General features: G+C 42.4%; 1 protein-coding gene across 1 annotated transcript; it reads right to left on the reverse strand.

The window, feature by feature from the left end:
* Window positions 1-2,482: 2,482 nt before the first annotated feature.
* Window positions 2,483-24,019, reverse strand: LOC138207394 (dynamin-3-like). Its single transcript, XM_069164588.1, has 21 exons — window positions 23,719-24,019; window positions 22,915-23,235; window positions 20,996-21,069; window positions 20,584-20,733; window positions 18,430-18,633; window positions 17,369-17,467; window positions 17,016-17,176; window positions 16,530-16,672; window positions 16,244-16,379; window positions 15,624-15,691; window positions 14,754-14,892; window positions 14,532-14,618; window positions 14,311-14,381; window positions 14,072-14,126; window positions 12,351-12,464; window positions 7,847-7,956; window positions 7,122-7,236; window positions 6,637-6,801; window positions 6,234-6,469; window positions 5,933-6,106; window positions 2,483-4,245 (listed from the first exon to the last, which is right to left on the reverse strand). Exons 2-21 carry the CDS (start codon window positions 23,073-23,075, stop codon window positions 4,203-4,205), a joined length of 2,505 nt encoding a protein of 834 aa, XP_069020689.1. The 5' UTR covers window positions 23,076-23,235; window positions 23,719-24,019; the 3' UTR covers window positions 2,483-4,202.
* Window positions 24,020-24,823: the final 804 nt, after the last annotated feature.

The raw sequence follows: 24,823 nt of genomic DNA on the forward strand, positions 1-24,823 counted from the left end.
CAGAGCGTTCAACCGTCCAATGAAAACAGCGCTGCTGCAGCTGCGCACTTCAGACCGGAGCGTCTGTCGGAGGCGCTCGGTTTCTACACCGGGGTCGCCCGACCCTGTTACGATCATCTAACCCCGGCGTATTAACCTGCGCAGAGAGGCTGCTCAGGTCTTATCAGTTGTTGTAATTATGAGTCATGATGTAAAAACAAAAACAAAAAATTGTTCTGCAATGTTGGAAATATGCCTGACGCGAGTTGCTGCGATGTGGTGTGTGTGAAAACAACTGAAACATCTTTCTTTTTTTTTAAATTAAATATTAATTATTTCATTCAATTTATTGTTAATTTAGGCGAACTAATAAATTCTAAAAAATAAATAAATACATAAAAATAACCTTGCCCAAATAATTATTTTTTTTTTAAATCAAATTTTTAATAATGATATGTTTTTATCATGGACTGCATAGTTATTACCTATTACTGTTAATAATAATGATAATATAGTAATAATAATAAAAGAGGACGTTGGTGAGTAATATATTTTTGATGCAATTATAAGTAAAGCGACCTCAAATTGTGCAAATGTGTTTGTTGCATTCGTGTGTTACAAAATAACATCAACCTTTGTCGTAATAAATTGCTTCAATAATGTAGTATCGAGCGCTCTTTGTTATTTCCGGCTGTCGGGGTTCACTTTTCAGACCAGATATCTGCAGTACAGCAGACTGCAAACTTTGTCCTTGCGACAGTAAAAGCATGTTCACGTTATGGTCACTAGAGGGAGCCCTCTGCTCAACTCTGGGTCAAACCAGGGGTCAAAAACATCACACTGTATAAAACTCACCTTCATGAGAGCAGGGGTCAATGTTGAGCACAATAACCACTGCTTCACAATAGTTTTAAATGAAGGGATTCATCTCCTCCATGAGTGGGCTGCATGGTCATACTAGAGCAGTGGTTTAGCTACTGTAGCAGTATTAGGGTGCATATTAGGACATTTATTACAGAATCTGGAGGGGGGAAGGAAAAAAAAAAAAAAAAAAAAGCTTTTAACAAAGGCAACAACTGGAGTTAGAGGAAACGAGGCATGGATTATGAACATTTCAGAACAAAATTTTTTAACATTTTAGACATAAAACTGATATTATTTCGTATTAGTCCACAATATTAAAAGAAGAAAAACACGTTGCTTGAGTGTCCATTGTACTCAAGTCTAAAATGTATGGTCATAATGATGCAAAATTTTGCATTTTATTTCTTATTACTGCATGGAAGTGTAAGATCATCTGATAAGCCACATTTAGTTAAGTCAATCATTAGTCATCAGTTTTTTTTCTGACCAAGCTCATTACAAAAACACCTCAAAATGTCATTATATCAGATTTAAATTACTTCAATAATTTTGTACAGAGCTCTACAAGGTTTCTGCTGCCACCGTGTGGTTGTACAAGAAAGTAGGCAGCAAGTGAAGGGGGAGAGAAACTGCTGGTTAAGAATTTAAACCTATAGTGTATATTAAATACTATGTTAGTACAGGGCAGTTGATGGTATGAATTTCGGCTATTGTAGAGTCACTTTATTTTCACATATCTAGTCATTTTGACCTCTTTTTACAAGAGCATATGCAGTAGCACACCATACATGCATCTCCATAAAGCAATGCAATCTGTATATAGCTAAATATGAAGACATTTTTCTACATTATGGTGGGCAGAATGTGTAAAAAAAAAAAAAAAAAAAAAAAAAAAAAAAAGATCCAATCAAATGAATACTACTGTACATCAGTTATTTTCTGAATGCATTCAGGCCTTCACCATCAGACAAGAACTCTGGTCCAACATACAAGATTAGACAAAGGCCTTCTGCGTTTTTGTATTAAAGGATGGAATTCTACAAGTTGTAACATCAAAATATTGTTTATTCTTTCAATATTTCATATTATAAGGGGCATGGTCACTTGAAACTACAGCACCATTTCATATATTAATTTCTATTTTGACAATGTTTTATTATAAATGCAGATATTAGAGGGAAAAAAACAACCGCTTTTCAATAAATACAAGGTTACATGTTGGATTGGATGATAAGTTTACATCCAACTAAAATACCTCAAGGCTATCAAGAATGTGAATACAAATAAGACATAAAATTCTTTGAGACAAAATTTATTTTTGTTCTGTTTTATAGTCATGTATTCTTTCTAAAGCTGAACCTCTTCTCTTCAGTTTTGTTGTTATGGAAACATAAGCATACAAAGTTATCACTGAAAACAATACAAATGATATGTTAGTGTCATTTTCTAGCTCAAAGAGACAGCCACAGAAAGAAAAGCAGAAAAAACTTTTCAAAGTCTTTTGATTTAATATGAAGTGTGTCATTTTATTTGAACGTGGTAGTAATAACACTTACTTTCCTATTCTGGCCTGCATAACATAAAAAAAACATCCCCAAAACCCAGTGACATAAACAATGAAGACTCTACTGACAAAGTGTCACATTATGAGGAAGAAGTTTATTGAGGAGCGATACAGAGACACAGAAAATAACAACTGATGCATTTTCCCAATTTAACATTATGCCCTCTGCTAAAACAATCTCACTACAACTGGAACCGTTTTGTTGTTGTTCTTCAGCAGATTCTCTTTTCTTTTTCTTTTTTAAACCCTGACAATTCTCCTTCTACATTTAGCTTTGGCAATACAGAATTGTAATTCATGCCGGTAAGGCAGTCTAAATTAGAGAGAAGAGAGCATTTAGTGAATAGAGACATAGAGAACGATTAAAGCGCTAGGAGCCTTGATGAGGTCTTTATAGTCCACAGGTACAGTATCTCCTTATCATTACCTATATACATCAGAACACAGTTTAGGCCCACATACACAATAACAAACTGACAGAGAAGCACATGAACATTGACAAAACAACCTTAAGCTCTGATGCAAACGCTGACTGAGCGGTTTCTGAGTTTTGCAAGTGAAGAGGAGGCTGGAAGGAAAAGGAAGAAAAGAGGAGCGCTTGTTCGTGATATGCATGGAATTGCATGTTTCAAACCTGAGAAAAAGGCTAAATGGAAACATGTAAAAGCATGTTATTTGTTCATTAATGGAGGAACTTGTGGTTTTTGCCACATTAAACAGCAAGTTTTCTTTCCTTTTTCTTTTTCTTTTCCAGCCAGCGTCTGAGTCGGAGCTCAAGGATGCGAGGGTCACAGTTTGACCATTGATACAGCACAGGTAGACACCTATGACAAGGTTAAATGCATTTATTGAGGCTGTTTTCCATATAGAGAATAGTGAAGGTGCTCCTCAGCCTTGCTATGTGTGTATGGCTGCTACTACAACACAGGAACAACTCACAAAAGTCCAACATTAAATTGACCCCGCCGAGGGGGCTTTATGATTCATCATTAACAGCTGGGACCATGAAAACAAATAGAACTGAAACGCCAACAAACGTGCAGACAGACAACACATGCACACGTGTCCTCGCACACCCGCACACATACACAGAATTATTCGCACACACAAAAAAAAAAAAAAAACGCCTATTCGCGCACATATACTAAGATACAACTTCTGTTCCTAAGAGAACATCAAGCTGATAATTAACACTTAGGGAGGGGCCATTATACAATAAATTAATACAATACTAAATCAAACTCGGCCTACATATAGGCAAATTAATCCCTCCCCCGTATACATACACACAAAACACACGCACGCACACTCTACAAACACACACTCCCATGCAATAAAAGCAGCTTATGTGCCATGCTGCATTTTGGAATGAGAAGGGCAGTACGACTGCTGAGCGTTTTTCCATGTAGAAGCAGCAAGTGGGGGTGGTGGTGGTGGCTGACTCGGTGTAGGTGGTGGTGGTGGTGGTGGTGGTGGGTGGAGGAGGCGGCGGGGAGGGGTGGGGGGGGGTAAAAGAGGTTCCAGGGACTGATACTGGGTGGTGGACCTGCGAAGCAAACCTGGACCACAGGCTGAGCAATAAGCGCACATACACATACACCACAAGACAAGTACCATACTGTACATAGATATATGGACATCGTCACCTGGCAGGGAATCGAGGGTCAAAAGGGGGTCAAAGACTTCAGTGTTTGCACTAAGAGGAGAGACCAGGACAGCAGAGAGCCATGTCTAAGAGAGGAGGGATGGCGTGGATGAGGGGAGATAAGGGTGTGTAAAGGACCCCATTAGATGATTAGGGTGGGCCTTGTCTTGTAGGTGATGGAGGTGGCCGCCGACTAAAAGAGAAAAGACAAATAATGAGGAGAGCAGAGGAGAGGAGAGATTAATATTCCGTGTTTAAAAGATGTCTTTTATAAGACACAGAAAAAGGAATAGAAATGTATTGCTTGGATACAATATTTTCACATTATACGGTGTTAAACATCTTTCTCACATACAAATGGTACAAACTTCCTTGACGTCTCAAAGCCAACCTAAAAAATAAGCCTCAAAACTGAGGAATGTAGATATGTTTGGAAAATACTCTGATGTGCTTTCTTGGCAAAAGTTGGATGAGTGGATTGATACTTCTTTCACGTCTGCTAACTAAATATTAAGCTACCACTAGCAGCTTAGCTTAGCACAAAGGCTGGAAAGGAAAAAACACGTAGCCTTGCTCTGTCAGAAGGTCTTGTACATAACTCCAAAAAACACAATTTGTTAAATTTTTACTCCAATAGTTGCAGTATCAATGTGGTATATTGTATTGTTCACAAAAACATCATTATGATCTTTCATATAATAAAAATAAAATCAATATTGTACTGATGGCATTATTCCCACTCATTGACTCATTATGCAACAAAAACGACCATAAATTGCACACATAACTCGTGGTATGATATACAAAATATGTTATTTTAAGGCCATATCGCACAGCAAAAACAAGCATTGCTGAATGTGGTTGCGGATCACCTATTTCAATGTAAATATGTTAAGTCATACAATCCACCCATCACTTTTATAACTGCCACTTGGTCACTTTTTAAGATACACAACTGCTGTGTTGTGTTGCATAGTGTGTTGTTGTAGTTGTTATGTATTGTTGTGCGCTGTAGTGTATGGTGTGAGTTGTTTTGTATGCCAGTGCCAAAGAAATCTTCATTTTATGCAAATCTAATGGACAATGAAGTAATCTGAACATGAATCTGAATACACATGGAGGAGCGACTAAAATAGTGTGAGAGTGGTTTAGTAGTAAAAGATCAAATGTAAAACAAACCACAGTAATATTTTACTTCTTACTGAATTTTTGAAGGTAAACTGCTACATTTAAACTGAGATGTGGAAATATAACACTGATTATGTTGCAACTGTATGTTCTTGAACGTAATAATATTTTTTTGGAGGGTATTTTGTCGTATTGTCAAGAAAATAATTTTCACAGAAATACCCTGAATATAATTTTAAGGCCATGTCACTCACTTCTAATTTACAGTGACATATTTGCAAAGGTTAGTATACTCTGTAATCCACAGGACTCACAGTGCTAATATTAGATAGCATCTACAGTAGCTCTCTTGCTTAACTGTTGTTTGGTGACTTACTGCAGAAGCCACAGTAGGGTAGATTTCATGTTATGGTTGAACAAGTATTCACTGTTGATCTAATGGCAGATAACGAGCATTTGTCGAGAACAGCTGAGATTTAATTCTAATCTGAAGGAGCTGAGTGGTTTGTAAAGTCAGCAAAACCCTTTGTTCTTTAGTTTTCCAATAATAATGATATTTTCAATTATATATATCAAAAAATATACATACTTAGGAGAAAAATGCAAAAGAGACTAAAATATTGACTTTGTGCATCAAAGTTTTCTTTCATTTCTAGTTGCTTCCACATTTTAATAAAAAAAAGTAATATTTAAATCCAATGACAACTTGGAACAAGCATCAAAAAAGCAGTGGAGGGGACAACTGCGCTCACCTGGGGATGCTAGGAGGGGCCCTGTTGGGGCGGCTGGGAGCCTGAGGGCTGTCAGCACTGTTATTGAAGGGCCCCAGGGGTCCCGGGCGGTTTGGTGGTGGCGGGGCCCCTCGGGGACCCGGACGCTGGCCTGAAGACATCCTCCTGGGGGCAGTGGGGCTGGTGGGAGGAGACCTGGGGAGAAGAAAGGATGTGGTAACAGAATAATGTTTAGGGAAGAGACGACACAGCTAAACATGATCTTATTGCCACGATTTGAAAGCACAGTCTGCATGTCTGTAACTGTTTTATTTTTCTTTACCTGCGACTGCCACTGGTTCCTTCCACCCAGGAGTTGTCGACAGGTGGAGGCAGCGGCACGGTGATGGTGGAGGTGGAGATATCGCCGATGATGGCCAGCGCCTCCTTCAGGGCCTGGTGGGTCCTCAGCACCTCGTCCCTCCTCTGGGCCTGCTCCTGGGACTCATCCATCAGGGAGTTCTGGTCGCTTGCAGAGTACAGGCAGGCCAGCAGCTCTGCATTGATGAAGTCCTTAACCTGGTGGCAGCAAGAGGTAGAGGAGGGTGGTGAAAATTAAGGAAAAAGTACAGGTCCTCTACTGTCCATTGTAGGTATTATTATATAAATATGATTATTAACATTAAAACAAAAGAAAAGTCTTCATAGCCCATTTAAATTGAACATTTATGTGTATTTCTTCTTACATTGTTGATCATCAGATGCATGATGGCCTTGGGCATGAGGTCCCGGATGCACTTGTTGACTATAGCCATGTACGAGTCCACCAGGTTACGGATGGTCTCCACTTTACGCTCCAGCTGAGGGTCCATGGAGAAGTTATCTGAAGTGGTGGTGGTCTCGCTCTCAACCTGTAGAGGAAAAGGAAAAGAGACTCTGTGAAAGAATGTGCATACATGTGCAAAAAGCCATGCAGAAATATTGTTTGCATACAGTAGAAGTGACATTTTAATAGCAGATTCTTTAAATGTTTTTATGAGGTAAAAGCAGAAATTTCTTCCATGTTATTTTTCCCTTATAAAATATATGTAAATTTCCCTCAAGTTTAAAACTAAGCAGTGGTAAAAGTTTAAAATCAAATGTCGTAAACAGTTGAGAACAAGGTGATGATGTTGGGATGAGACAGAACAAGGCACTAAATGACTGAACAGAGGATGAATGGTTTGCATACCGTAATGGTCTTCTCAGGATAGACCCCGGCACGAAGGAGGGAGGATTTCCAGCTGTCCACGTCATCCTGAGTGTCGCAGGCCAACTCCAGGGTGCGATTGTCCTTATACACATTCCTAAACACCACAACACAGGAGAGAATGCGTGAGTCAGAACACCACAGAGATAATAATACGCACAACTGTCTGATAAAAGAGTGGAGGGGTGTATTTTGTCAAATGCATTTCTGAATGATGAGTAAGTATTTAACAACATGTAGACAACGATCTATTATTGTTGCAGAATGTGTTCAAGCAAAGAGATAAAGACATCCAGAGAGGAAAGAGATCTCCTGTGGAGAAATTCTGGTTTTGTTTTCCTTATTTAATCATCATCAACCCACTTTAATCTCTAATTCAGTTTTTACGATGATTTACTGTAATAATTCACTGTAAAACTTCTGGTATTTAAAAATTATTTTGTACTTGTAAGATGCATTTTGTTAGCAGACAAACCTCATAAACTGAGCTGTAGATCTACTAGAAATACTCCCAGTTTGTCTCGGCCTGTACTCATGCACACATACTGTACATGACACATAATCCGAAACATATTTCAAGCCTCTGCAGCGGCGCTCGGGCCTGCATCGACAGCATGTGACTGCTCTCCAAAGTCTTGGCTTGTTTGATGGGTTTTGCATATCGAGCTATTACAAAAGATTGAAATCTGAGGGGCCTTGCAGCAGACCTGGACTCCGTGTTGAAGATGCAGAAAATGTGCTTGCTGGACATGAAGCTCTTCTCCACATCGCGGACCTTCAGGTTGTCCAGGGGCAGCATGTACTTCTTCTCTTTCTCCTGAAAGCAGGAAGGTATGAATCACAATCACTTCTATTGTTAACTCCCGGTGTTATTTTTCTAATTTGTCATGCCAATATGATGTTGGTAGGAGAAGGGTGAAATCAGGTTTTCAAAGTGGGAGAGAGAGGAAAGGGGGGAGCAGAAAGAGGTGACGGGAGGGAGGAGGAATGGGGGAGAAATGAGGGTGGGAGGTGAGGAGGAGGAGGGGGGGGGGTGGAGAAGGGGGTGGAGAAGGGGGAAGCAGAAACAGAGAAAGAAAAAGGGAGAAGGAGAGCACATGTGGAAGTCATTACACCGCGGGTCAAGACGCAGTCGTTCTTCATGGTGCGTTTTGCCGGGGCAGAGCTGGTAGCTGAAGGCCGAGGTCGCGGCAAAGACGGGGAAAATGCCGATATGTAAAAGGACTGGGGGGCCAGATAACACGCAGTGTTGATGTGACGGAGGCAAAAGGCTCCGACAGATTGTGACACATCGAGAAACCCCAACATTTTAAACTTCATCCCAGCCTCCATCTTTCTAAACCCTCTACGTGTTTTTTTTTTTCTTTTATCCCTCCCCCTCAATATTTTTTCAATATTTTTTCTTTCCATTCCAGAGGGGCCCACTTCCTGCCTGATTTTTTTTTTTTTTTTTTGGAGGAGGGAGAGAGAGCGAGAGAGATTAAATGACAGCCTGGCGTTAAAACTCAACATCTGGTAGTGCTTAGCAGCACACAGAGAAGCAGGGAAGGAGGGGAGAAGTTAAAGAGACGGCGGGCTGAGGAGGAGGAGGAGGAGGAAGAGGAGGAGGAGGAGGAGGAGAGACCGAGAAGAAGGAACACTGAGGTGGATTTGCTAAAGATTTGCAGGAAGGAAAAAAGTCCACATCTGGTGTGACGGTCTGGAAAGTGGTGCGAGATGGTTGCAGGTAACGACGTAAAGGAGATGGAGGAGGAGAAGAAGAGGAGAAGACAAGAAAACTCTGCAGACACTTCTGCGGTGGATATCCCAAGGGGTCACCACAGCCCATATATGGTCACACGGGACCCCTCCCTCTTCCTCTCTATTCCTCTCCCTTTCTCACCCCCCCCCCCTCTCTCCTTCTCTCTCTTTCCCTCTTTTTTGTAATATCCCCTCCTTCAAGAGCAGCCAGTCTGTCCGGGTCGTCTGAGCGAATATGCCACGTCAAGGCTGGATACTCTTCATGGCCGGCGTGACCAGAAACGGACCGCGAGGGAGACCTGGAGATCAAAAACCGCCCACCAAAACAAACAAACACGCCAAGAGATGTGCAGCAAAAAAAAAAAAAAAAAAAAAAAAAAGGGGGGGAGAGCGCGGATGAGGCGAATCACACTTTTTTTTTAATTTTTTTTTGAGAAAGGGGCTCTTTTTTCGGGATCCTTGCTGCCATAATGGAGAGGGGCGAAAGGGAGGGCACAGACGACACAGCCACGAGCATCTGGAATGGCAGAGAACAGCACACAAGGCCTGGCTCTTAACTCCGGCTCCGTCCACCCAGTGTTCAGACTACCTGTTCATTGTCATACTGGTGTACAGTAGTCTGCACATTGGTTAGACTGGGCATGGACCCTCTTCTGTCAGTCTGTCCTTCTGTGTCTCTCTCTCTGTCTCTCTATTGCCATTTCAGGTCTCCATATTTGTGTTTTTGTCTTTTTTTCTGCATCCGTTGCTTCTTCCTCACTCGTTTTATCTATTTATAATCTGTATTTGACCTGTAACCATCTGTATTTGTGCACTCTAACACTCACCACTTCCTTTTCACTTCTTATTTTTTTTTTTTTTTTTCAAATAAAATGTGTGTCACCAATTCTGAACACTAACTGCAGATTTGCTGTGAAAACCTGGGTGTACGAATCTCAGCTTTGAGGCCGAATGATAAAAAAATGTAAAGCTCTAACTCACAAAGTAGCGAGCTCACATAATTTATAGCATGAATGAGTGAGTGTGCAGGCTGCGAGCCTGGTGCTCTGATGAAGATGTGGTCTGCTGGAAGAGAGGAGGGGGGGAGGAGCGAATGTGGCTGCCAAGCATCAAACACAGGCCGAAAGGAACGAAGGGCCAATCAATCAAGTGGAGTTTGAAAATACAGTCAGACACCTCCAGTGAAGTTATTTCTGTGGGTGGTCAGAGTGGAAGTGGAGAGCGGGAAGGCAGAGGACACTGATGTAGAATGCTCAAATAGCTGCTAAAAGCTGGTAGAAAAAGCAGAAGGTGAAATAAATAAATCAGCAAAAGCCCTAGTGCTTGGAAAATATATGCAATGATGTTTTACATTTGACAAGTCAGTTAAATCGTTTTCTTGTGCTGTGATCTGTTGTTTTGTGGCAAAAGTGTGAAGTCACAGCGTGGACGTGCTACTTTCTTTTATGGAATATTACACATATAAAGGACCGAAATAGAGACCCTGTGTAATGAAGTGATTAGTAGTTATGATGGAGGGGGGTTATTGATATTTAATAAAGGGGTTTCACTCCACCAAAACACTGGCGGCTGATATTAGGATTAAAAAGTTATGATTTTCCTGCCAAGAATGTGAGCAGCTCCAAAAGTGACTGCCAGCCACATTAAGAGAGAGGGAAGAGGGCGAGCGAATGCATGCACGTGCATGCGACTATAGAAAGTTCACGGAGTGTAAAACAGAAATATGCGAGGCAAGGCCTACAGTCTATAAAGTCTATAATTTCCTACATTACCGCACTAACGTCTCAAATGACACCGTGCGGACCCACAGGGCTGCGTAGCCCCGTGGGCTGCCGCAGCCGGGACCCAGTGTGTGAGCTTTCATATATTTTATGTGCCTGTGAGTGAACGTTTGGTTGGGTTTGGGACTGTTCCAGATTTACAAAAGTGAATGCCTGAACTCCCAGTGGAAGAAGGTGGTGAGGGAAGAAAGAGAGGGAATAGAGAAATCTACGAGATAAAAGAGTAGATGAATGAACAGATCGAGTGAAAGACAGAACCATGGCCACATATGTGATCATATGAGCAACATATCCAAATGCTCAAAAATAGCAAACAGTCCGCAAGATAAGGTGACACACACTAACATTGGAACCACATCTAAAAATCTGTTTGATGATCAAGGCTGCAGGGAATGCTGTTGTCTCTAATACTCCACTTTGTGTATCTCTCCTGGAACTGTACCACAAAAGACTGCACAAGGGCCAATAAACAAAGCAGCCAATCAGCGACAACACCAACTGGCCGGAGGAGTTGCAGTGTGTCTGCCTATCTCCACTTGCTGTGCAGAATCTCCTCAAACCTGTACAGCAGGCACAGACAGGCAGACAGACATCAGCCTGCCAAAATATGCCAGCAGGACGACACCAAATGCTGCATCCTGATGGCGCCGGCTCATTGGCACAAATGGTGCGTTCAACTACAAAACCGGTATTCTGTTGTTGGTCTGTCTTTTATGTCATGGAGGATAATTGGAGTAAAAATAATAAAATTCTGCTTAAAAAAAACATCCAAGTGATCAGAGTCATTCATCCACCGCTTGTGTATAAAGATGGATTGAGACTGCACAATTTCTTTTTAATATATCTTTGTATTATGAGCCAGTGAGCAAAAGGCTTTCTCATTTTTTGCCCTCTAATTTAATCCATTTAGGAATTTTAGACAAAACATAAAACTACTTAGTCTGAACTTCAAGATCTCAAATATGAAATAACCTGCAGTACACAGAAAATGATAAAAGGGGACACGACACAAACCTTCTAAATATCGAACAAATCATCTAACACCTTGGCTGCTGCTAAAGTCACCGACTTTGTCTGTTATCAGGCAGATTGACCCGATCCCAATCTGCACCCTAAGGCCTAACCACTAAACCCTAAACACAAACAACTTTGCAAACGTGCAATAAATAACCAAAGCAACGGGTAGCCAGGTGGTGTCACGACTTCTGAGTCGAACACCACGATGCTTGATTTGTTTACAATTTGTCGAGTGCAGGACAACAATTCTGCCCTGAATTATGGTAAGGTCCCTCAGGAAAGTGTGCCGGTAGGGCGCATAAATGGGTCAGAGAGTCTGCACAAGTGCACCTCATGGACTTAAGGATTTGAAATTGAGACAGCCCAAAGGCTCCGCAGACTTACTCGGAACGTGCCTTCAAAGTTTGTGAGTCTGTGAGTGTGCAGATTGGGATTGGGCCACGGTGTACAGTGGGTTTTCAGGGCTTTTTTCTTTCTGCTAAAACAAGCTGCCTTCAGTGGCCCAAACAAATACGATGAGACCATCGACACTGGGTGAAAATGGAAAAACGCAGGCCATAAAGCCAAAACAATGAGATAAAAGAGGCTGAAAGTCAAGAAATAATTCTATCTCTGAGCGACCCCTCACAATGCACACTGATCCACTAGCAAATCTCAAAAACCAGTGGCTCACCTCGTCATCCTTGAACCAGGAAAGGCTCTCGGCAGTCAACACAAACCAGTACTCCTTGGCTCCTCCCTTCATGATACTGATGTTGTTGATGGTGAGCCAGCCTTTGCGGATGACCTGCAGGGAAGGTAACATCAAAAAGTCAGAAACATATGCCCAAAACAGTAAATTATATATACAAAAAGAGAAGGACAGGAGCTCTTTATCTGTAAAGATTGTTATAATAAACGACTCATTCGTGTCACAAACAACAAATCCATACAACACGGTTAACAGTAGTCCAGACACAGTAAATCTGTGCAAATCATCAAGGCATGAATGGCGATGAGATGTGTGTGAAGGTCAGGTTAGGTGTGTCTCTGTGACTCACTCTGAGCCTACAGCATGTGACTGTGTCAGTGCAGTCGCATTCAAGAACTGTGCTCACAATGCCACAAGCAGAGGGGGCGTGTTAGCCGGTTAAGTGACCGCTGTGTTTCAAGCACACAATAAAGCACACAATAAAGCACGCCTGTGTGTGTGTGTCTTTCTGTGTTAGAGGTGTATTAACCCTACAAGCCCTACATAAACAAGCCTGTGGGCGTAGTGCCAGGTGATTATTAGGTTAGATTACTGTCAGTCTTGCCCCGCCTAAGACTCACTAAGGAGGTTACCCAAATCATTACAAAGCCTTTTTGTCACAGGCACAAAAGAGAGAGCTTTTGTAGCTGAAGCCATGACAGGATGTTAAAATAAATTGGGTTTTCTTCACACTTTTTCATCTTAGAGGTGATATTTGTGTTTAACTGCCAAACCAAAGAAAATTTTCAATCTTATGTGACTAGCTGGGAACCCCTTATAGTCTGCGGGCCTTGGTGGGTGGAGGCGGTGTTAGAAGTAAACAGTTAGAGAGTAAACTCTTACAATCAGGCCTGATGCGGGAGGAGAGGAGGCCTGCAACAGGAAGGAATGTGTTCGGTTTTTAAGACACCCTGTGGCACTAAAAAAACATGGCAGCTTTTCTAGTGCAACTCGTCTTAAAGAAAAACAAAGCCTCTACCCAACAGTAGCCTACACAGCCAGTTAGCATTTTTAACCTGTCGAGAGTGGGAAATGAGAAAAATGACAGTTTTCGTATTTGAAAATGCAGCAGTGCTGGAAAGCACCACACAATGGGCAGAGGTGTTACTGCAGGCACAAACGACATTGCAAAAACCATAACCCACAATGAGCGATACTCACCAACACACACCCATAAGAGGGCAGCTGAGATTCTCACTAAGGGATGGGGGGATGAAATGCAAAGTGGCACCTTGATGACACAGGAGGGGTTCAAACAAAGGGAAATGTCTCAACAACAACAACACCAGTGATGATGGCGGCAAGAAATAATAGAACCCAATGGGATTCTTTTTTCCTGAGCTAAAACCAAAGAATATAAAAAAAAACGTTCACAACAGGTGCCCAATTAAAACACAATACAGCATGCATGACTTATAGAGAAATTAACTGTAATAAAATCGAAATAAACGTGAGGGTAAAATGCACATACGGTAACAGAAATTTTGGGCAGTGCAAAAGATTTATCCCAATGAAAGAGAGCACTTTTGCATCCCTTTCATTTCAGCTGTCTGTAACTCTCTCTGTGGCAGCCATCTTGCCGCCCGTGTGGGTGTGCAGCGCTGCCGTGACCTTGTGCGCCACTGTTTGTACGTAACACACGAGGCGATGTGACAAATGCTCACCTGATTTACCGCTGAACTCTGGCTCTTATTAGTCTGACTGCTTCTCTGCTGCGCGCTGCGGCGGACAAACGACAAGGCAGGAGAGAGAGAGAGAGAGAGGTGAGCGTCGAGGACAGAGAAGGAGACAAACGTGACGAGGGTGAAAGATGAGTTTCTCAAACGTTTGTTTTTTACAAGCCTGTCACGTTGTTATAAAGAATGTGTTGTGGTGGAGAGAAGCGAGGAGATTGAGTCTTTACTTAGCAAAGCCAATGAAGTCCTCGTGGTTGGTGTTGATGTAAGAGAGCTGGATGTCGATCAACAGCAGGACCTAAAAAAAAAGGACAATTTACAATGAGAAAATATGAACGTTAATCTCTACATATGAAGAAAAAATGGTGGCCGAAGTTGCCTATATGAATATTGAACTTCCCTTCTCAACAGATTTGGGCGTCTACAGTTGCGAATCGACAAGTGTTACCTGGTCCTTGGCCCGACTCTCTCTGTCTCGGATGTGAGTAGTCACAATTCTCTCTGTTTCCTCGCGCAGCCTGGGGAAGCACTCCAGCTGAAAACACATAGCACAGTTTATCACTCTGTCCACAAAATAAATGAATAACCAAATGAAAAGCTGACATTTTTACACACATTTTTTTCAACTGGAAACGTCAAGTTGTTGTTATGGCAGCTGTAGAGGAGTTACCTTGTTGGAGCACTGACGCACGGTGTTGATCAGCTCCTGGATGACCATGTCCACACACTTGACACAAGGCTCCTTCAACTTTATGACCTGCTTCTTCACAATCGCCTCGAACGCCATGTCTGGGGTGAAAAGTCCAGTCCTGAAACCCACGAAGAAGACAAGAAAACAGGTGTTGAGAAGAGTTTTCCTCAATATTTAGTCAAATTAGATAACACTTTGCTGTCCTGGTTTTAGTTCCACATATAACCCCTTAATTCGATTTGTGTTTTGGTTCCACCAAAGGTTTTTATATGTGGTCGCAGCAATAAAGGGGGTCATTACCAAAACTTCTGCTCGTCTGATCAAAACAGTCCTTGTGGACCTGCTTTTGTTTTTGGAAGGAATTCAGGCCAAAAAAAAAAAGTGCTGTTTCCTTAAATGTCAGATTCCCTCACGCTTGGGTGGCAATTTGTTTGGTTGCGGTGGGTAACCGCTGCTGCATGAATATAGAAACACACAGTAATAAAAGAAAGAAAAAGGAAGTGCTCCACCCTGGTTCATAAATTCTCATCCAAACATTATATTTTCAGCAGACCAAATTCAAAAATCTATATTTCGATTTTGTTTTCCTGACTGTATGATATTCCCCATACCAATATTCATATTTCTTCTGGTCACAGGCTGCAACATATTTATTCATTTATAATGCGAAGAGGCAGGAAGTAGAGAGTTGTATCACCACTGAGAAGTTTGTCTCAAAAATGTGAGGGAATTGTGCTTTTGCTGGGACATGCGATACCTTTAGCAAGAGGGAAAAGTGGCTGAGGCACTCTGCAAGGGATTGTGGGAACAAAAATGTAACATATTTAAGCCTGGTCCACGAGCTCCTACCTGATACCGTGGATGTTCTTGATGGCATAACTGATCTCACGGCGCATCTCCTTCTCATCACACTCCATCTGCAGCAAACACAGAGAAGAGATACAGAAAACTTAAAAATAGAGTTAAAAAAATGTTTAATATAAAATACAGTATGACGAGTGAAAACGTTTCCCACTAAAAGGTTAAGAATTATTCCAATGAAAATCACAACAGAGTGAATATGAAAGGCAATTATAGTGTGTATTAGTAGTTGAGAAGGAACAGGATACAATAAAAAAAAAGAAACAAAGAAAGAAACAGGCTGAAAAAAGTGCCGTTTGGTTTTATATTCATCCTTCCCAAATGTATTTGTTAAGGAAACTTAAAAATACAATTGTATAAATGAAATGTGAAAAAGAACATTGTTGACGTTCTTTCAGAGATTTTACATTTTGTAAATGGTCACAGTTTTCATGAAGGCAGTTTCTTTAAAATCCTGCCTACATGTGTGATATGACTGCACTAACATCAAGAAAATGACACCTGATTTTAAAAACAGAACAAGTTGTTTTTATATAACAGGTCACATAACTGCACCCTGCAGAGTGTTTTTCGGCACTGCCATCTTATTTTATGGGCAGCTATTTCACCTTGACCAGTTCAAAGGGGAAACGCTCGTGGAAGATGCGGTTGATTTTGGCTCCACCAGACAACTCCACCGTGTCCACCTGATCCCCTGACCCTTCGATCCTCTTCTCAAAGTCCACCGAGAACTGCTGCACCATCCTGAAACACACACAAAAATAATTAACAAATAAAACACCAACAATGATTCTAAAATATAAGCTGATAAGAAAGAAATTCTGCAGCACATGTTTTCTGTCAACAAATTGTCATGTAGATGTTTTTGCTGGGAGTTAAAAAGGGGGCACTGACTGCAGCAGCTGCTTGGTTTTACGAGACGGGTCATCAGGTCGGTATCCCCGGTATTCCTCTGCCTCCTTGTCCAAAGCCAACAGCTGGGACTGCAGCTTGCTGCGGAAAGCTGGCAGTGTGTCCCGGATGTGGTTAGTCAGTTGCTACGGAGACACCAAAAAAAACAGCCAAACGAAAGGAATCAAAAACCACAGAGAGGCATTAGAAAAGACATCATTGGCATTTCGGCTGCCCAGATCAAGACTGTGTCTTTCACTGTAATCAAACACTCATAAAAACTACGCAGAGAGAACGTGGAACGAGTGAAAGTATGAATTATTAGTAGCTGAACTGGAAAGAGTGAGAGCGTTTTCCACCTACTGACTGTTTTATATCACCCACACTGATGTGCCGTACAATGGACGTGAAAAAAGAAAAGTAGGCCGCCTTCTTATTAATCATGTAAAGTGCACTGTGGGAAAGCACTGGGGGTAAATATGTGATCACCTGGTTGAGCACTCTCTGCAGGCGCGGCGTGCCCATTTTTTCCGCCATGTGCCTGTAACCAGAGTGGGACAGAAAGAACTTCCTCTCAGCCTCTAAAGCTGCCTTGATGTCCTTCTTGCCATCGATGTCCTTCTGACTGCGATTCACCACTCCGATGTACCCTGGAAAATACACACGGATACAAATCGAGAGAAATAATGAGTCACAGTCCTGGGAGACAAACGTAGCCCCAACAAAATAAATCGGGGAATGGAGGTGAAAGAAACGAGGGCAGAGTTATTGGATGTTGTGCAAGCCAGAACACGGGGAGAACATTTGAAAATGAAAGGGTGTAAGAGAAATCAAACACCAACCTCTTCGAAGTGGCAGCAGCTTGTTCTCCAGCACTTCGCGGGCATCTGTGCCCTCATCCATCAAATCCAGTTTGGTGATCACGCCGATCGTCCTCAGACCTAAAAAGGGCATCGAGAAGTCACAGAGTGAGGAGGGATGTAGTGGGAATTTTGTAGGAACTACTTCGACAGCATTAAACCTCAAAAACGAACGGGCACTGCTTTCTTTAATGTGAATATTTTCTGCATTTTATAACAAAATTACACAATCCTCATACTGAGCATTTGGAGAAAACACTTCCACGGACTGTAACACATCAACTCCAAGTTATAATATATTAAATATTTATTATTTATATATAATGGTCTATGTTGGGGTTCATGAGGGCTTTTCCTTTATTACTTTCCTCTTACCCTACTTCTTTCTTCTTCGTTCCTGCTATTAAAATGCATTGGCCGTCTCTTCCTCTTCCCTTCCTGCCCCTCACTCTCCTTGTCTGATATTATTCATCCCTCCCATAAGGTTACTGTGTCCAAGTTCCTCTCCTCTTCCTCACTAATTCACCTTCTCTTTCTCTCCTGTGTCTGCCTCCCCGTGTCTGAAAGTCAAACTCTTGGCCATTAAATTAGGCTGATTCCTTTCTCCTTTCTTACCCTTCCTAATTATCCCTTCCATTTTTTTTCTTGGCTCGTCTGTGATTCTTTATTTCCACCACTCTCATCCAGACATTCCTTCCTCTCTTTTTCCACGTTTGTCATTTGATTCCTGCCTTCCTTATCCTCCATTTTCCTCCTCCCCTCTCTCTCTCTCTCTCTGCCCCACGTTTCTAACAATAATGTGACACCTGATCGATCCCTGCAGGGGAATTCTGTTTCCATATTCAGAGAGGTCGAGGCACAAGGTCAAGACGCTCAGCACCATCGCTGCATCTGACAGAGATTCAGTGTCTTGTTGAAATTGTCCCAAATACCACAAGTCAATTTTCCTCTTGCTTCATTTCCTTCCATTTCTCTTTGTACATCCTTACGACAGCCTCTTTTACTCCCAACATCCCCTCCTTACCCCCATGCCCTCGCCTTACCCTGGGGGTCCACATCCTTCGCCAGTTTCAGGGCATCAGAGTTGGCCAGGTCACTGTTGGCCGGTGTGACGGCCAGGATCAAGCAGCTCTCTCTGGTGATGAACTGCATGATCATGTCCCTGATCTGTTGCTCGATGTCCACGGGCTGGTCTCCGACCGGCACCTTAGTGATCCCCGGCAGGTCGATGAGAGTCAGGTTCAGCACTGCACAATCAGGGGAAGGCAGTATAAGAAGTGGCCACACCTGTCTGACATTTCTCAGACCGATGGCTAGTCCATTTTCTTTACATTCATTTCCAGGGGTGGTTCCTTGTATTTTTAACACTGACAGCGAGACAAGGAAATAAATGCTACAAAATTATAAGTTTGGCCAGATTCCTCAATTTGTTCATACATTACAAAAATGTAGGTAGCATCATCGTACCATAAAATAAATCTGCAAATTAGCGCCAACAGCTACAACTTGAATGTCTACACTGATCATGGAACCAACAATGGGTTTCACCTGTTATTTGTAAAATATGTTAGCCCTGTTTTTAATAACTACCAACTAGTTTTACCTCATAAGCTATATTATCATGTTGCACCATTAAAGCTTAATGTATATTAATTAGCCAGTGTAGCTCTTTGCTAACATCCAAATGTGAAACGTTGTCCTGGTTCAGGCTCTATAATAAATCTAGCTAGCTGTCAATCCCTTATAAATATAGATAGTAATTTGCATTGTTGATATTGGATTATGCTAACCAAACCAGGGAAATTGGAAGCTTGCATTATTTACAGTATAAAAGTGTATTTGCATTATGTTTTACAGTTTGAGGAATTAAAAATTTCACCAGGTAATCTCATTATGAAATAGCATTTGGATCACTTATTAGCTTGCGGTTCGTCTTCTAATCACCATTTTACCTTGAACAGTAGAACTTTAGTATCTTAAAATGACGCTTACTGATATAACTTTGTAGTTTGGCTTTCTTGAAAAAAATTGTATTTACTTGATTCTTGTCGTTCTGGGTTTTGTACCCTCATGGTTGAAATGCACTTATTGTAAGTCGCTTTGGATAAAAGCGTCAGCTAAATGAAATGTAATGTAATGTAATGTAATCAACCTTAACAGGTTTTATTAGCAAGATAACTAGTTTTGTCCTGTCAGTTGGTTTCGTTAGCCAGTCGACAGCAGTTCGCTATAAGAGCTCGTATAGATATTAAATAACAATGAGCCTTTATCTAAAAACTAGTTTGTTTGGCACAACATATTTAAATTTGTTGGTGCCTAAATCTCCAACTAGACACCTCCGTTATATATTAGTCAACGTCTGAACCTGAAAACAACTGGTGCAACCACCAAGAGCAAAACTTGGAAATTTAGAAGGACTCAATAGGCCTCCTGTGATCGTATAAACCATTCTGCACACCGACTATGATACTAAATCAGGATGAAAATGTCACTTTAAAATGATTTTAGGTCTTGTTTTTAATATTCAGTTAACGAATCTATCTCGGCAGATGCACAAGCCCCAGTGACACGGTCACTGGTCCGTCTCTCCCTCGATCTCCTGGCGAACCTCATCGAAATCTGTGAACTTCTTCCCTTTGCAGTGGAGGAATTCAGCTTTATTTTTAATAGTCGGTAAACGAATCTATCTCAGTAGATCACAGATATTAGTTTTAAAACCAGAAAATTTCCACACAAAAAATGTATGTGTAAAAAGGCTCATTATTTCAATAATCAGTTTCTTTCTGACAAAGCAAATAGTGACAGAAAGTCACAGATGGCAGGAAGCGGAATTAATTAGTCGAGTTCACATCCCTTTCATTTCATCATTAAGGATATCATTCACTTTTACAGCGCAAACAATAACAGTCATCAGCATCTATTTAAATATGCTGTATTCGACCACATCAGCACAGAGACTTGAAAGTACCTGTTTAACTGCTTCGTTTTAACATTATCATTCATATAACAACTTTTTAATGTGCAAAACTGTCACCTTTGTCCCTAATGACCCAGTTTTATAAACATGCCAGCTATTCATACAAGGAGCAAGAGTGTGATGACTCACAGCTAGTCACCGTCTACTTTGATTCAAACGTGTTAGTGCATACTGTTACTTGACAGAGAAAAGGAGGAAAGCAGAGTTTTTGTTTTCGCACCGTGAGGGGAGTATACCCGCAGGTTGATGGGGACGGGAGAAATGCCTTTGTTGGCCCCAGTGACACGGTCCGTCTCTCCCTCGATCTCCTGGCGAACCTCATCGAAATCTGTGAACTTCTTCCCTTTGCAGTGGAGGAATTCAGCCCATTCTGAGCGGATGAAAACGAGGAATATTATAGCAGATTAGTAATAAATGAGCTGGGGGTGGGTGGTGGGTGGGCAAAAACAGTAGCATTTAGAAAGGAAAGAAGAGGAGGCTGTATTTGTGTGTGTGTGTGTGTGTGTGTGTGTGTGTGTGTGTGTGTGTGTGTGTGTGTGTGTGTGTACGTGTACATGTGAGTGTGTGTACATGAGTGTGTACAAATGTGTGCATGCTGGCATGTGTGGGTGTGGAAATGAGCGAGCACCCACCTGCAGTAGCGCTGATAAGCTGCAGAACCAGGGGCCTACGGGTGACAATACCAGATCCACGGGGCAGAAAGTCCCTGAGGAGAGACAGCCAATCCAAACTCATTATATCAAAGCACAGCAAGCGTAAACAATTTATCAAAGAGCGGCTATAGATAGCATAAAGAGAACCTCATCTTGAGGGTTTTTCTTGCCATTCAAGTCTTGAAGGGCAAATTTCTTATAATAATACCCTTTATAATGGCATGCCAGTGACTGTAGAGCCTTCAGTGTCATTCATGTGCTGGAAACCAGTTCAAAACAAATGGAAAAGGGGCCATTTTAAAAACGCAGCAACTCCTGTAGCTTTAAGCTGCTGCCGCTGCAACCGTTTACTCTGACAGTACAGAACAATCTGACCCGATAAGCAACAGGTCAAAATGAAGCGCTGCATCGCTGACAGGGACCTCTCTCATTTAAAAACGATGACTTCAACATTTCCACAGGGGTTCCACACACAGACTCACTGTGAGTGTGGCATGCATGCAGCACCTGAATGCCCGCCTCTTGTGCTTACGGTCTGTTCCAAGAAATCTTATTAACACATATCAGGAGACCCCCAAGTGGGATGAGTTATAAAAAAAAAAAATTAAAAAAAGAGGAGCCCATTACTTGTCCATTCAGCGCTGTGCAGAGCCAGTGCTGGACAGATGGACCATTACTCAGCATCACGACTCTCAACGAGCACTGGAACGGGACTAAATCAATGCATCCATCTGGACCTGTACACATGTAAGGGCATGCAAAATTTGGTGAAGACCAAACTAATAGTTTAAGAGGTACTCCAGTGATTTTAGTAGTATAATTCATAGAGCTGAAAAAGAGTGGCCAAAATCAATGCAGCACAGATATCCTGACTTTAATCTAATATGGGTCAAACTTCAAAAACAATGGCTCTTACAATTCCCATAATGCAATGGCATCTTTTATTAGACCATATAGAGCATATAAAGTCTATTTTCAAATTCCAAACTCAAATAACACTGATGGCATCCTTCCAGAGTCATATAAGACATTAGGGCTAGAGCTGGTTTTAGAGGCAGAGTAGTGGAATTCGCCTTTAATTTGGCCACATAAATCTATCAGTCATCAATTTGGAGAGTTTTCCAGCAAATCCTGAAAATAAATGACAATCTCTTCTCTTTATTATCAGAAAAAAAAAATCAAAGAAACTATAATTAGCCATCGATTAAAAGGTCCTCAATCTCAATGGTAACATATTATACTGTGAGAAGATTTGGGGTTCTCGCATAGCAGCTATACTGGGGAGCAGTAAATGTCATTATGGCGCCTGCATGGATGTATTTCTTGTTTTTGGATCCAGCATGGCTCGACTCTTTATCTGCAGTTTCAAATGCAACTGCTCATGATTTATTTGTTTGAGAGACCAATATTGCCAGGCGAGATGATGAATATTCATTTGTGTTTTCAGGAGTGGGAGCTGACACTGCTGCATGTACCGTAGGATGATATTTTGAGCTGGTGGCATGCTGCTATATGTTTCTGCAATTTGTTTTTTATATGACACAGAATGCACTGAAACAGCGTCATTATATGGTTAACAGAAACACCATGGATATTTCTAGGACTGCAAGTGAGCCTGGCTGCAGCTGGTGCTGATTGGGCTGAAATCCCCAAAGGTGCTGCTGTAACCCAAATAAAGCCTCCCTCCTCTGTTAGTAGCCACCGGTCAGTGATGTTTGTTAAAAAAAAAAAAAAAAAATAGAGCATAACTGGAGGTGCTCATATCATAAGATGCTTCAGCTGTGACTTCGTAGCGATGGTTTGAACTCTGCACAGACAGATTGGCTCCACAGGCCTCTTATGTCATCCTCAAGGTTAAAAGGAGAAGGGATTATCCTATTTCTGGTGGTCAATTTTACCTGCCTACAAAGTTCTCCAGCACGGAGCTCTTTCCTGCGCTCTGCCCGCCGACCACTGCGATCTGCGGCAGGTCCAGGTTGCAGGCCTGGCCGATGGAGCTGAAGGCATCCTGCAGCTTGTTGACCAGCGGGATCAGATCCTCCATGCCACGGTTTCCCATGGTGCCTTTAGACGGACGGACTCGGGATCAGCGAATGGAGAGAGAGAGAGAGAGGGGAGATGTGGCGCTGCTATATTAGTCCAGGACTACCGCGGTGCTTGTTGATGTAGTGAAGTCATCTAGCCGCGCGTTGCCCCGAGCCAAGCGAGGGTCGGACCGACTGAGGAAGCAGAGGAGAGTGACAGAGAGAGCGAGGAAGAGGAGGGGAGACCAAGAGGACAACAGGGAGACAGAGGGAAGAGAGAGAGAGAGAGAGAGAGAGAGAGAGAGAGAGAGAGAGGTGGAGAAAACAGAGATATGAACAGACAGGGACAAACAATTGCGCAGTTGCTTATCACCACCACCGTAACCTCTCTCTCTTTCTTTCGCTCTGACATAAACACACACTCACACACACATAGCCTTTACTTTCAAGGGCATTTGGTGAGTGGAAGCTCCGTATAGGCACCACATCGTCACCTGGACCAAACCCGTGCGCTCAACACTCCACGAATCAAAATCACGCGTAATAAACGCATAACAAAGCGTCATTAGCTGCATGCAGATACACGGTGAAGGGCTATTCAATAGAAAATAGTGTCCTCTGGATGCATATACCACAACACTAATGACAGATCGTGGTATTGTGTTGCTGTGAGCCTACCCAGCCTCAGGATTCCCTCGGCGTTTTCAGTGTCCGATGGTCCCGGTCGCTGTCCAGTGCTGAAACGACGGCCAGATCAGGCAGCAAAGACAAGTGACAAGACCCTGGACGATTATACAAGCACCACCTGCTATGGCGGTGCATCGGCTTACTCTAAAACTCCTGTGCATTAATAGTGTTCCGCTGTGGGCTTCGTTACGCTCGGCTGGATGTCAGAGCGGTCTCATCCCGAGCACAAATTCGCCTTTGACAGATTAATCATTTTTTGTCCCCCCCTCTCCTCTTTTCCGCGGTGTAATTGCGAAGCTGCGCCTCGCTGCTGCAAAATATAGACGCGGCGGCGGGCCAATGAAAAGCGCGGGATCGGAGTCGAGGCAGACAAACCCGGCGCCTCATTGGCCGAGCGGCTACAGGTTAGGCATACCTGCACCCGCCCCCTGTTTACATCCGTGCCATTTCTGCCATCGTGAGTCATGCGGCACGGCTGCGCATCGCTGCAACAGAAGAGGTGGATGCGCTCCTTCAGATCCCCGCAGTAGGAGCAGAAAGCAGCTGTCGTAAATTTCATCCACTACCATTTTATACATGGCATTCATTTTATGTCGCCTTGCTTCGTGCATATTAAAAATATGAGTGTGGCATCCTTCATGGCATTGACATTCTCGGCCCACGCGTGACATAAAAGCCTGGAAGGGTTTGCGTTAAGTGGACACACAAGTGTTATGCTCGGTCCCTGATTGTCGCCGCAGACTGAGGCTTGTAGAAGCGGTCATGTGGAAAGGACGCTGCCATTCTGTTTTAACTTCTCCCAAGACAGCATCCGGGCCTGCCAGAGAAGTGCCTCTCTCTTCTGGACGATAGTCTATCTGCTATCCATTAAATGCTCTTTGAGGAGAGATCTAATTTGCGCTCCTTGCTGAGCGGTTGAAAAGAGACCTGATGCATCCGGACAAGCAAAACTCTCTGGGCCTCCCTCCATTAGTAAAGAACAGTAAAATCATTTACTCGGGATTTTCCCTTTTCATTATGGTCAGACCTCTAAAGCCGGATCTAGTTGTCACATCATGCAGTCGTGAGCACTAGGTGGCAGTAACGACCTAACTAC

The sequence above is a fragment of the Embiotoca jacksoni genome, unplaced genomic scaffold (genome assembly GCF_022577435.1).
Source record: "Embiotoca jacksoni isolate LCO1_2020_lvr unplaced genomic scaffold, fEmbJac1.0.p SCAF_31, whole genome shotgun sequence".
NCBI classification, from domain to species: domain Eukaryota; kingdom Metazoa; phylum Chordata; class Actinopteri; family Embiotocidae; genus Embiotoca; species Embiotoca jacksoni.

Bases quoted from the DNA above. Each gene is read 5' to 3' on its own strand.
- LOC138207394 (XM_069164588.1), bottom strand. From the start codon at position 23,075: ATGGGAAACCGTGGCATGGAGGATCTGATCCCGCTGGTCAACAAGCTG. The intron at 18,634-20,583 runs GTGCGAAAACAA...CTGATTGTGCAG, and splicing joins GCGGGTATACTCCCCTCACG to TGCTGAACCTGACTCTCATC. The intron at 14,382-14,531 runs GTAACACTTGTC...CTTTTTTTTTAG, and splicing joins AGAGTCGGGCCAAGGACCAG to GTCCTGCTGTTGATCGACAT.